Source organism: Cololabis saira, chromosome 9, assembly GCF_033807715.1.
Source record: "Cololabis saira isolate AMF1-May2022 chromosome 9, fColSai1.1, whole genome shotgun sequence".
Classification (NCBI taxonomy): domain Eukaryota; kingdom Metazoa; phylum Chordata; class Actinopteri; order Beloniformes; family Belonidae; genus Cololabis; species Cololabis saira.
Genome location: NC_084595.1, coordinates 41889108 through 41903777, shown reverse-complemented (window position 1 = coordinate 41903777; position 14670 = coordinate 41889108). Strand labels below are relative to the sequence as shown.

Here is a 14670-nt window from a genome sequence, read left to right as displayed (position 1 = left end):
TACTGGACCACCAGAGTCTGGCTCTAGACCTGTGGTTCCCCTACTGGACCACCAGAGTCTGGCTCTAGACCTGCGGTTCCCCTACTGGACCACCAGAGTCTGGCTCTAGACCTGCGGTTCCCCTACTGGACCACCAGAGTCTGGCTCTAGACCTGCGGTTCCCCTACTGGACCACCAGAGTCTGGCTCTACACCTGCGGTTCCCCTACTGGACCATCGGGGTCTGGCTCTAGACCTGCGGTTCCCCTACTGGACCACCGGGGTCTGGCTCTAGACCTGTGGTTCCCCTACTGGACCACCGGGGTCTGGCTCTAGACCTGCCGTTCCCCTACTGGACCACTGTATCTGGCTCTACACCTGCGCTTCCCCTACTGGACCACCGGGGTCTGGCTCTAGACCTGCGGTTCCCCTACTGGACAACCCCGGTCTGGCTGTAGACCTGCGGTTCCCCTACTGGACAACCGGGGTCTGGCTCTAGACCTGCAGTTCCCCTACTGGACCACCGGGGTCTGGCTCTAGACCTGTGGTTCCCCTACTGGACCATCAGAGTCTGGCTCTAGACCTGCGGTTCCCCTACTGGACCATCAGAGTCTGGCTCTAGACCTGTGGTTCCCCTACTGGACCACTGGGGTCTGGCTCTAGACCTTCCGTTCCCCTACTGGACCACCGGGGTCTGACTCTAGACCTGCGGTTCCCTTACTGGACGATCGGGGTCTGGCTCTAGACCCGCGGTTCCCCTACTGAACAACCGGGGTCTGGCTCTAGACCTGTGGTTCCCCTACTGGACCACCGGGGTCTGGCTCTAGACCTGTGGTTCCCCTACTGGACGATCGGGTCTGGCTCTAGACCTGTGGTTCCCCTACTGGACGATCGGGGTCTGGCTCTAGACCTGTGGTTCCCCTACTGGACGATCGGGGTCTGGCTCTAGACCTGTGGTTCCCCTACTGGACCACCGGGGTCTGGCTCTAAACCTGTGGTTCCCCTACTGGACCACCCGGGTCTGGCTCTAGACCTGTGGTTCCCCTACTGGACCACTGGGGTCTGGCTCTAGACCTGTGGTTCCCCTACTGGACCACCGGGGTCTGGCTCTAGACCCGCGGTTCCCCTACTGGACAACCGGGGTCTGGCTCTAGACCTGCAGTTCCCCTACTGGACCACCGGGGTCTGGCTCTAGACCTGTGGTTCCCCTACTGGACCATCAGAGTCTGGCTCTAGACCTGCGGTTCCCCTACTGGACCATCAGAGTCTGGCTCTAGACCTGTGGTTCCCCTACTGGACCACTGGGGTCTGGCTCTAGACCTTCCGTTCCCCTACTGGACCACCGGGGTCTGACTCTAGACCTGCGGTTCCCTTACTGGACGATCGGGGTCTGGCTCTAGACCCGCGGTTCCCCTACTGGACAACCGGGGTCTGGCTCTAGACCTGTGGTTCCCCTACTGGACCACCGGGGTCTGGCTCTAGACCTGTGGTTCCCCTACTGGACGATCGGGTCTGGCTCTAGACCTGTGGTTCCCCTACTGGACGATCGGGGTCTGGCTCTAGACCTGTGGTTCCCCTACTGGACGATCGGGGTCTGGCTCTAGACCTGTGGTTCCCCTACTGGACCACCGGGGTCTGGCTCTAAACCTGTGGTTCCCCTACTGGACCACCCGGGTCTGGCTCTAGACCTGTGGTTCCCCTACTGGACCACTGGGGTCTGGCTCTAGACCTGTGGTTCCCCTACTGGACCACCGGGGTCTGGCTCTAGACCCGCGGTTCCCCTACTGGACCACTGGGGTTTGGCTCTAGACCTGTGGTTCCCCTACTGGACCACTGGGGTCTGGCTCTAGACCTGTGGTTCCCCTACTGGACCACCGGGGTCTGGCTCTAGACCCGCGGTTCCCCTACTGGACCACTGGGGTCTGGCTCTAGACCTGCGTTTCCCCTACTGGACCACCGGGGTCTGGCTCTAGACCTACGGTTCCCCTACTGGACCACCGGGGTCTGGTTCTAGACCTGCCGTTCCCCCTACTGGACAACCGGGGTCTGGTTCTAGACCTGTGGTTTCCCTACTGGACCACCGGGGTCTGGCTCTAGACCTGCCGTTCCCCCTACTGGACAACCGGGGTCTGGTTCTAGACCTGTGGTTCCCCTACTGGACCACTGGGGTCTGGATCTAGACCTACGGATGTTACGCAGGGAGGGGTTCTCCGCACGTTTACTTTCCTCTTTGTCTTCATCATTGTTGAATAAACACCGGCAGAATAAAGTCACATGTCGTCGTTTATATACAGGGTACTAGACCCAGTACAGTCAGACAAGTTGTGTTATGACTTGACATAAAACTACAAAATTTAAAGAGTGGTGCACCTCTTCTTTTTTGTGGGAACCACTTTTGTGCTCTCTGTATTTAAAGTGTTTTCCTCAGAAGCACCAAACTTCGAGTGAATGTTTGGAGAGTTGGAGAGTGACCTTTAAAAAATGATGTTTTTCTCCAAATAGTGGAAGAAAAGTTGTTGTGAGTTTAACTCGGCTCATTTCACAGGAGGCCAGCGGGGGGGTATTAGGTTCTCCACAGACCTGATCCTGAACCCCTCAGAACAAACACTGGTGACAGTGATGAGGAAAAACCGCCTCTACCCCGAGTGGAGCTCGCTGTTGCCGGATCCTTTCATACATAGAGAGGGGCGGGGCCAAGGGGAACGGACAGACTCTGACACCCCAGGACCAAACGGGACATACATGAAGCATCAAAGACGGAGGAACCGCAGAGACGCACAGCGAGTCGGAGCAGATCGTCCGTCAGGCTCGGAGAACAACCCAGGCAGAAAAGTGTGTCAGATGATTCCGGGTGAGTAGGCCGGCACACTGACGCTCTGTCAGGAGCCTCCACCAATCAGAAGCCAGCTCAGCAGCAGCTTGCTGGGAACCAACAGCTGGAAGCTGCTGGATCTGAGAGTCTTGCCCCCCCAACATCTCCTCCTGGGTCTCAGAGAGTCCCGGTCCAGAACTCATGGGACCTTTGTAGAGGTGGGGGGGTAAATCATAGCACTCTGCCTCTGGGGGTCCACATGGTTACCATGGTGATGAGAAGCAGCCCACTAACCATGTGACCCTCACAGTACCTCTGGGCCGTCCCTGGACCCCCTCCCCCTCTGACATCACACTGAGATCTGACACTCGTCTACCCTGACGGAGAGAGAGGCCACAGGAGAAGATGATCAGAGCGCCGCTGCAGCAGAACCAGTCAGCAGGACTCCACCAAGACCGTTGACCATTCTGGGTCCAGAACTTCAGGAACATGGCCTGGCATGGACTCTGATCTTTTCTTACCCAGCTCCCTCTGGACTGGGGCTTCTTCTGGACTTTGCTTTGGACTGTAGTTCCCGTGGTTTGGACCATCAACCTCTCTGATCCAGGACTTCAAGATTTCTGCGCTGTGGATCGTGGAACAGCGTGGACTTCCTGTCCAGTGGCGCTTCATCTGGACCGACCTCTGGACTGTAGTTTCTGTGCTGTCATGTTCAGGTCTCAGCTGTCAGTGTTCTGGGTCACTCATCTGAAGGTTTTGAAGGTAGAACAGGGACCCGGAGTCAGACCGACTTTACTGTAGAATCGGAGAACTCGTAAGGGGAGACAAAGTCACAATCTTGAAGGTTTGGCTCTCAGTTTCAGGTTTTGCCTGAATCTGGTGGATCCTGGTCTGGTTCTGTTTGGCCCGGTCTATGTCTACGTCTGCTTGGTCCGGTCCAGACTGAGGACAGTGAGATGTTCTGGAAGAACACGGCCTGGTTTTGGGATGACGCCGCAGGTTGCGATGATGATGACGGTGGTTTTCTACTTGCAGCAGACCTCAGAAAGACCCCAGACCCAGCTCCGGATACAGACCTGAACCGTCTCACCACGGCTTCCCAACAGTCCGACTGCTCCACCTCCGCTGGACCCAAAGTCTCCAACCAACGCAGCCGGGCCCCCAATCAACCCCTCAGCCACGACTCGGCCAGCCCCAGCAGCGGGTCAACATCCCAGCCGGATGCAAGTGACCGGCACCAGGAGGTCCGGGACCACAGAGGAACGCAGCAGCTGGCGGTGAGTACCAGGGGCCTCATTTCTAAAGCTTGCTTGCGCACAAAACAGGGCTTGAAAGATGCGCACGCCACCTTCTACGCAAAGGTTGGGATTTAAAAAAACTAACAGAAAAATGTGTGTATCTCTACGCCAACCCTGACCCTCGCGCACCAACATTTTGCAGATATGGGGAACTGGCGACGCAGGCGCTGAGGTGGTGAAATGAAGCCAGATTCATGTCATACTCTTAATGTCATCACATATCAGACTTGTATGTGATGTATGTATATGGCCATGTACACCCGAGCCGGTGTTCTGCCGAGGTGTCCTACCTCGGCAGAAAATACTACCATACGATCCCCGTTTCTTTTATCTCAGTTTCTTTTTTTTAAAGGCTTTTTCATGAATAATAGACGATTTAACAGCAGGGAGTCAGAATGTGCTTCCACATACTGTAGATCTATGTGTACGACGCTTCGGCGGAAGAAAAAAAAACGTCAGATCACGCTTCTATATAGATAAATGTTGATGTCTATGTGGAAGCGTGATTTGACGGGGTATTTTCATCTGTCAAATCATCCTACCTCCATTTATCTATGTGGAAGCGTGATTTGGCGGGTTTTTTTCTTCCGCCGAAGCGTCCTACACATAGATCTATGTGGAAGCACATTCTGACTTCCTGCTGTTAAATTGTCTATTTGCATGAAAAAGCCTTTGAAAAAAAAGAAACTGAGATAAAAGAAATGGGGATCGTACGATAGTATTTTCTGCCGAGGTAGGACACCTCGGCAGAACACCTGCTGGGGTTGTACATTGCCATATACATACATCACATATAAGTCTGATATGTGATGACATTAATCTTTTTTTTTTTCTTTCCAATTCTAATGCCAAAGTGTAAAAAATGTTGAATCAACATATTCTGTCTGTCGCGGACCGGGCTTCAACACGGCTCCAAAGTTTCTGCCTAACCATATTTCAATGTTGATTAACTCATATTTTGCTATCAGGTTGTGGTTGTGTGCGTGCGTGCGTGCGTGCGTGCGTGCGTGCGTGCGTGCGTGCGTGCGTGCGTGCGTGCGTGCGTGCGTGCGTGCGTGCGTGCGTGCGTGCGTGCGTGCGTGCGTGCGTGCGTGCGTGCGTGCGTGTGTGTACAAGATGCTCTTTGCCATGGGTGAGAGTGTGACCATTCAGAACGGTCCTGGACACGGGTCGGGAGTTTGGCCGATCTCGGAAATCATCCTTTAACTGCTGTACGTGTTTATGCTGCCCGGGTTGGCAGTAAAATCCGAGCATCGCAGAACTCAGTTTGCTGTGGTGGGAAGGGAACACACGGACAGGCCGTGCTGCTCGGAGTGTCAGGATGATCTTCAAGTCCAGGATGGCTGAAGTCAGTACTCGAGTTGTAAAAGAGAATCAGGGGGGTGGTGGATTTTATCATATGGGGACAGATAATTTGTGCTGATTACAAATAATATAATATATTACAAATAATAGCAGTGACCAAAACACCTGCAGAAATACTGCAGGAATGACATAGCAGCAGTTAAATGCAGCCTTCTGTAAGCTTTAAATATCCACTGGGCTTACATCAAATACATTAAAACACAACAATAAAAAACTGTTTTCTGAACTTATCCATATGACTCTGTCCTTCACAGGATAGGTAAAATGGATCACTGCAAAAACTCACAATCTTAACAAGAATATTTGTCTTATTTCTAGTTAAAATGTCTCATTTTAGTAAAAAAATCTCATTACACTTAAAACAAGACTCATCACTGGAAAAAACAACAATTTTCACCTGTTTCAAGTAGATTTTCACTTGAAATAAGTAGAAAAATCTGCCAGTGGAACAAGATGTTTTTTGCTTGTAATAAGAAGATAAATCTTGTCCCACTGGCAGATTTTTCTACTTATTTCAATTGAAAGAATTTACTTGAAACAGGTGAAAATTGTCAAATAAGTTATTTTTCTGGTGATGACTCTAAATGTTGAAATAGCAGTAAAACCACATTCATTGATGAAATGACATAAGGGATGGAAAGGGGGGATGGCAGTTTTACAGGGGGGGATGATTTGGACCGTTTTTATTTCAGGGGAGGATGCCATCCCCCCTCATCCCCCTTCAACTCCAGTACTGGTCTTGACCCTGGATGAGACTCGGACTCTGCAGATATCTGTGTTCTGTGTTTCTGTGGGACTCATCAAACATTCATAGGTGATGAATTATAGAGTGAAGCTGCAGTCAAGGCACGACCCCCACACTAACACCGCCACCACCCAGAGGAGGGACAGGGACAGGGACGTGGCCAGGGGCTAGGAACCACACAAAGTCCAGTCCAGGATCAGTTGCATGAGTCCATGTCTCTCTCTCAAGATGTCCCTCATTACACACAGGACATACAATAATTCACACCGTTTCCTTTTAGGTTCTTGCTTCTGAACTGACTCGGTAAGTGACTCTGGCCAGACTAGGACGTGGTTTCAGGGTTCAGGATCGTGGGAATGTCCAAGCCGATCGCCGTCCTCTCAAACCCAGAAGCCCCGGAGTGTGTGTGTTCAGGAAGTGTGGGTCTTATCGCAGCGTCACATCCACTGTTTTTGTGTTTCTGTGTGTGCGAGTTTCCTGCTATTATTCTGTCAGCTGGTTCTCACACACTCACACATCCAGGCCAGCGCCAAGTCTGCTCTCACTGGTTTCACCAGTTCTTCCGAGACCTGGGTTAGACTTGCTCCTGGATCTTGGTCTGACAAGATTAGGATTAAGATTCGACATCCTGGATTTTGGTTTAGCCCCGGATTTCGCCTGGTTTCCGAGGTCTGGATTTGCAGAAGACTTGGACCCTGTCCTGTATCTGCAGGAAAGATCTGGTTGATCAGTTTTGGTTCCAGGCCCTGGCTCTGCTTTGCATGAGAATCAGATGGATGTGAGGTCCTGAAGAACTTGAGCCCAACCTCCTGACCTGCAGCCATGCACACCATCCACCGCCTGTGTCGAGTTTGTATCGGACAGAACTTGCCTCAGGTTTGAAGCTCTGCTTACTGATTACTCTTATCAAAGTAACTGATCAGGAGCTGCAGGTTCAGCGCATTTCTGATGATCAAGTCACTAAAATAGATGGTTTTTGAATGGAGTTTGGTGAGAAGTCTAATTTCTTATGTAATTTAAAAACTCGAGTATGAGGTGATCGAGTAAACTGATCAGACTGAATGATGAGGAACGGTGTTCTGGACCGGGCTCAGCAGCAGTTAAAGCCAGTAGAGTCCACCCACCATGCAGGTTCTGCATGAGGTTCAGGACCAGTAGAACCCATCTGGGCTCAGCAGCCTTCTCATCTGCTCAGTTTCTCCGGGAATCAAGTGGCTAACTGAGACCGTGTGAGGCTTCTGATTACACTGCTCAGATTAACCAACCAGGGTCAGGATCAGGGTCAGTCGAACCGTTTTGAGTTCAGTGGCGTCTAGCGTCAGATCACTAAATTAGACGCTTTTTGAATGGAGTCTGGTGTGGCCGAGAGCTCGGGGTCTTTACTTATTGACAAGACATTTTTAATGGGAACAAATTGGAACAGGGAAAAAAGCAAACAAGCAAATGTCACAAACCTGGAGGGAACAAAAACAGCAGGAAACAGTTGGCTCGTCTGATTGGCCGTGATGTGTGATGTCACAGCTGCCTGTTGTCATTTCCCCGTAAAACCTCCAGAGCTTCCTCCGAGTGTGTGAAATGAATTTTTGATATCCGCATGTTTTGCTTGTACCTGACAAGGCTGATCTAGAATGAACCATCTGAGTTTATTTCAATAGACAGCAGGTGTTTGTGACTAAATCTGGTAAATGTTCGGGGGTCATGTTCTGGGTCTCTGGAAGCGTCTAGAGAATCAGAATCATCTTTATCTTCTTTATTGGCCAAGTTTGAACATTGTCCAACAGGGAATTTGACTCCGGTTGTTTCACTCGCTGTACCTAGATTTAGAAATAGCAAACAGTAAAGTAAATAAACAAATGTAAGCACTTATTAACATACAGGACTGTCTCAGAAAATTAGAATATTGTGATAAAGTCCTTTATTTTCTGTAATGCAAAAATGTCATACATTCTGCATTCATTACAAATCAACTGAAATATTGCAAGCCTTTTATTATTTTAATATTGCTGATCATGGCTTACAGTTTAAGAAAACTCAAATATCCTATCTCAAAAAATTAGAATATTCTGGGAATCTTAATCTGAAACTGTAAACCATAATCAACAATATTAAAATAATAAAAGGCTTGCAATATTTCAGTGGATTTGTAATGAATCCAGAATGTATGACATTTTTGTTTTTGTAACTGCATTACAGAAAATAAATAACTTTATCACAATATTCTAATTTTCTGAGACAGTCCTGTATATACAAGTAGAGAAGTGAAAGGTGCAGCAGTATGAGGTAGACAACTTCTGTTGTAATAGACGCTATCTAAATAAAATTGAATGGAATTAAATAAATGAGTAAATGAGTGCTGTAGAGATAAGATTAGAGATATGACTCACATCTGTTTGGATTCATGCTGCTGCTGAGCTGTAGGTGTTTGTACCAGGACGTACGGATCTGGAGGATTGACACCCGTTATGAATATACACAACCAGCTGTACCAGGTGGCTGAAAAACCCACATCCCTCCAGCAATGATGGGGACTCGGTGGTGCAGTCGAGCGTTTTACCTCCAACAGAAACGATGTGAGAGATGGAACCTGATCTGCTTCATCACTGTTTCGTGGTCCACGAATCAAGAGGACATGAGATTGAGTTCAGAGTTACACTGAGTTTGTGGTAGGGATGTGCATATCGTTCCAGAAATATTGATACTTCTGATGGGTGTGTTTTTTAGAATCGATCTTCACATCAGAATCTCGACCCTGAGTGCGCTTTTACAATAAATATTATTAGTTGTACGACGCAGCATCCGTGATCCACTTTAAAAAAAGTGAATTTTGTCGTGTGTGATGTAGGAACTACTTTCCCTTCTGGCGTCTGCTCTCTCCTCACGCTGTGCAATGATACGTGAGCACAGGCCCGGCCCTGCAGCCGGTTCATGACTGGAGCTCTACTGGAGGTTCAATGACAAAAAGAAGTATTGTCTGGAGTTATTTCACTCCAATAAAGCGGTATGCAACGTTTAACGAAGGTCTGCGCAGTGTTGTGGCAACACCGCAAACCTCAACAAAGATGAACCCAACAAAAGAGCATGGCGAGAGAGCGGAGGAGAGGCGAGCAGCATCAGAGGGAGCTATATATATATATATATATCCTTTATTTAACCAAGTAAAAAAACTCATTGAGATTAAAACCTCTTTTCCAAGAGTGACCTGGCCAAAATGGCAGCATAAAACAATACAACAATACATACAAACACAGACAGTCAGTCACACATTCCGGGGAAACAATAGTAAAACAATAGTAAAATTTACACAACGGGGCACTCACAAGAACCAAGAGAGCTAATTTCTCTGTCTTTTAAAATTGATTTGAATTCACCCAAGGATACTACATCAACCAATTTCAAGTCCTTCTGCGCATCATTCCAGGTTGACAGGGCAGAAAACGTGAAAGCCTTTTTACCCAGTTCAGTTCTGGCTCTCGGGACCTGCATTTGAATAAAGTTCTGTGAGCGCAGGCCGTAATGGCTGACGTTTCTACACATGTGCACGCACAAATATGTAGGGAGACGTCCCACAGGTAAATGCCCCGCCTCCTGCCCCACCCCCTTCCCAAATGTGACGAACCTGGATTAAGGAGGTCCTTCAGAGAAGCAGGCACATCATCGGCATACGGACGTAGATTATACTGATTTCCAGAAAATACCAGAACGTATTTTGTCAATTCATCGTTAAAACACAATCTTTATTTCAAAATTATATATTTTAGTGTTTAGTTATAGAAAAAACATTGCCTGCAGAACAATTTGTAGTAAATTTAATTCTTATTCCTGCCATCATTTTATCACAATTGAGTGTCACTTTCAAATTAGATAAATGTATTGTATAATCGAACTCTGTTACTTAAAGGGGACCTATTATGGCATTTAATGTCTATTTTAAACAGGCCTTGAATGTCTTAAAAACAAGCTTTTGATTGTTTTTTTTTATATATAAATTATAAATTCAGCCTCTAAACCATGTCTTTATCTTCCCATTCTCTAACCTCATTATCTATGCGGGATTCTGAGTGGGCGGGGCTATGATAATGAGGCTCTTTGCTGATTGGCTGCCTGAATGACGCGGTACACCGCTACGAAAAAATGGAGGAAGCTCCGGCCGGCGGAGTTAAGCCTGAATTATGGTTCTGTGTTAAATCAACGCAGACCCTATGCCGTAGGGTAGGGCGTAGGCTCTGCGTTGGTGTAACGCGGAACCATAAATCAGCCTTTACACCGTGTCCTAACTGCACCTGTCCTAACTGGCCGCAGCGACGCAGCGCTGTTTTGAGCTGAACATTTGTTGGACGCCCTGCTTCTATTTTCTTCCTGTCACTCGCGTTGAAAGCCGGTTGAAAGCGCTGTAGGAAACAGTCACGGATGGGGAATGGCTGATCCAGTTAGTTGAAATGAGAAGTTATCTCTATGATTCCTCCTCATTTCACTACAAAAACCTCAATAAAGTGGCAGCTGCTGGAGGGAGATGGACAGAGAGCGTCCCATGTCACGCAGTGCTACGCGATAGTCGGACGCTCGCATGCAGTTACACGGTTTTATAGTTGTGGGTTTCAGGCATCGGAGGCCAAACCTCTGCTCCTGTCCTGACGTCACGACAGGAGCAGAATCTTATTGGCTCGTAGATCCACATCACACTGGACGGCTTATCCAGGCGGCTGTACAGACACTGCAGAATTTGGTTGCTTTCCTCCTTCTCTGTGTTGGCAGGCTGAGGGGAGAACACTTTATATATGTTAAAGCAAGAAAATACCTGTTTTTCATAATAGGTCCCCTTTAAATGGCACATTTACAGTAATTATCTGTAGCTTTCTAGTCTGTTTCTAGTTGTTTGTTATACTTCCCAATAGAAAGACTTTGTAGATGAAAAATATTGTTACCTCTCATAGATGACTCCCATAGAGCTGCAGAGCACAAGAAGTCTGACAAACATGATGGAGAAGGAGCTACAGCCAATATGGGTAGTAGCAGATAGAGTTGTTACGACTCCTCCTCCACACGCCGCTAACATGTGATGGAGGACAATTACAGGCTCGTACAGCAGCTGTAGACACAAAGTAGAGATGGCTCTACAACATGAGCACACAGACTTCTCACAACAGACTTCAAGGCCACAGAAGCAACTTTGACCGTCAGTCTACTCGAGTTGTAAAAAAAAAATGAGGGGGGATGGTGGATTTTATCTTATGGGGACAGATCATTTGTGCTGATTACAAATATATAATATATTACAAATAATAGCAGTGACCAAAACACCTGCAGAAATACTGCAGGAATGACATAGCAGCAGTTAAATGCAGCCTTCTGTAAGCTTTAAATATCCACTGGGCTTACATCAAATACATCAAAACACAACAATAAAAAACACTTTTCTGAACTTATCAATATGACTCTGTCCTTCACAGGATAAGTAAAATGGATCACTGCAAAAACTCTAAATCTCAACAAGAATATTTGTCTTATTTCTAGTTGAAATGTCTCATTTTAGTAAAGAAAATCTTATTACACTTAAAACAAGACTCATCACTGGAAAAAACAACAATTTTCACCTGTTTCAAGTAGATTTTCACTTGAAATAAGTAGAAAAATCTGCCAGTGGAACAAGATTTTTTTGCTTTTAATAAGAAGATAAATCTTGTCCCACTGGCAGATCTACTTATTCCAAGTGACAATTTACTTGAAATATGTGAAAATACTCAAATAAGTTCGTTTTCTGGTGTTATTTTTCTGGTGATGACTCTAAATGTTGAAATAACAGTAAAACCACATTCATTGATGAAATGACATAAGGGATGGAAAGGGGGGATGGCAGTTTTACAGGGGGGATGATTTGGACCGTTTTTACTTCATCCCCCCTCAACTCCAGTCAAGGACGGATTATCATGACCACGGGCCCTGGACACAAACTCGCTATGGGCCCCTACCTACAATAATATCCTACGTGCACGGTGCATGCCCTCCCCAATCACTCAGTTTGGTCACACAATGGCGCAGAGAATCCACAATCACACCGTGTGATTGTGGATGGCGGAGTGGCGGAGCGTGGGTCTCAGTACAGAGGGGGCGGAGCATTCTCGATGGGCCCTTATGATAGTCATTTTAACATTCAACAACCCCTCATCCTACCCATCAAACTACATTTATTCTCACTTTTATTGAGCTAAGCCTATAGGCCTATGCTGCAGAAAGCAGAGTAAAGTCACAAACTTGTTCAGAAGAACAAACACACACACACACACACACACACACACACACACACACACACACACACACACACACACACACACACACACACACACAGGCCTGACAGCTGCCAATCACACGGCGCTGAAAACTCAGTCACGGACTGACTCAGTTCCATCTTTGATACAGTTTAAATACAAAAAAAAAACATTACACAATCTATTTAGATAGATATAGACACAGCGGTCTATAACATCATTTCTGAGCTCTAGAACAGAGAATAGACTCGGCGGTCTCGTTGACAACATCACACAGCTCATTCAAATAGGCAGGTGGTCAAAGCTACCACAACATTCTGAAGAAATTATTTATGAAAGTTACACTGACTCACCAATGGTAGTTGACTCTTCGATAAAACTTTGTACATGCTTAGTCCTCTTTTAAAGTTTAGCGCTCATCTCATTCATGGCCGCAAATTTGCCGAGTCGGCAAACTGGCTCTAACTGTTAAGGCTGATTTATGGTTCCGCGTTACACCAACGCAGCGCCTACGGCGAGGGATACGCGGCGATGCGCGGAGGCTCTGCGTCGATTTAACGCAGAACCATAAATCAGGCTTCACATCCAATCAGTGTTGACTCACAGCCCTGATGCGTTCAGGACAGTTGTAAAGTAAGAATTAGTCTACACTGGCCGCACAATGCACATTTTATCGTAATTATAGCCTACAATTTACGATTATATATGAACGTATCACACAAAACGGGGCCCTATCATTGGGCCCTATGAGCTTATAAATTTATTTTAATTTACACATAAAAAAAAAAAAAAAATGTTTGAAAGCCGAGGGCCCCCATTGGCTCCAGGGCCCTGGGCACACGCCCACTTTGCCCATGCGGTAATCCGTCATTGACTCCAGTACTGGTCTAGAGCTGAAAAGAACAACAGATGAACGGGCGATGGCGTTTGTCTGGTGGAAGCGGTGGCCTTGCATCGCTCACACCTCGGCCTTCTATGTGTTATAGAGGCTCCATGAGCAGAGGGAAGCGGTGACCATGGGCCTTTGTCCACTTGGGAAGAGCTCCCGATGATCCACCCAACTGTTGAGGCCTCGAGATCCATGAGAGGAGATGAAGAGAGACGTTTCAGCAGAAAAACACGTCTGCCTCAAAAGTGAGACCACTGTATCACTGCGTCGCGTTTCACCGGTGCTGGCTCATACAAACGGGTGGTTGCTTTGTTAAGCGCCGTAGCGTGGCGATTACGGATGAGGAAGTGTTAACGGCTAGCCATGGGCTGAGTCGACTGTCAATCAAAACCAGACTGTAAACATGTTTGTTTCTGCTCTAAAGTTGGACATTTTAACCTGGAGGTCAGTGGACGTGGACTCATGTTGGAGCCTGTAGGGGTCAGTAGAGAACCAGCCCTGAGGTCAATAGCAGCAGAATTTACTGCACAGATTAGTATGGAAGAGTATTAGGGCCAGCCAGAACAAAAAATAAAAATAATGTTTTAGAGGAGGAAGATTTTTTTTCATTATGCACTTCGAAAAAAAAGTCGAAATGTCGAGAAAAAAGTCAAAATGTCGAGATTAATGTTGAAGTACAATTTTGAAAAAAAGTCGAAATGTTGAGAAAAAAGGCGACATTTTGACTTTATTCTTGAAATTGTACTTCAACATTAATCTCGACATTTCGACTTTTTTCTCGACATTTCGACTTTTTTCTCAAAATTGTATTTCAACATTAATCTCCACATTTCGACTTTTTTCTCGACATTTAGATTTTTTCTCGAAGTGCATGATGAAAAAAAAATCTTCCTCTTCTAAAATATTATTTGTAGTTTTCTCCTGCCTGGCCGTAGATCAGTCAGCCTTGATGCATCTAATGGCGCTTTTCCACTAGTACCTACTCGGCTCGACTCAACTCCGCCTGGTTTCTTTTCCATAACAATTCAGCTGGAGCAGAAGTAGGAGGTTGGAGCGAAGCTGCTGTGATGTATTTGATTGTGATCTAGACGAAGAAGACAACAACACTAAAGATGTAGAACCTGGAGGAGATGATAGATGTGCTGCTGGGTCTGCAACGCTTTTTATTTATTTTAGTTTGTCTCGGTGCTGCTGAAAAGTCAGCTGGAGCCGTGAGCAGCTATGAAAAGACAGAGCTCCTGGTAGATCTGGTCGTTCCTTATCTCCGTCTAGATCCCTTTTTAATTCTCTCCTCAGCACCAGGTTTATGAACATCTGCAC

General features: G+C 47.0%; 1 protein-coding gene across 1 annotated transcript in view; it reads left to right on the top strand.

Annotated features, from left to right (window-relative positions):
* The window catches only part of LOC133450756 (regulator of G-protein signaling 3-like), a 45275-nt gene that overhangs the window by 11331 nt on the left and 19274 nt on the right, over positions 1 to 14670 (top strand). The window contains exon 8 of the mRNA XM_061729609.1: positions 3826 to 4067. Coding sequence (XP_061585593.1) covers positions 3826 to 4067 — 242 coding nt within the window. The remainder of the gene's footprint in view (positions 1 to 3825; positions 4068 to 14670) is intronic.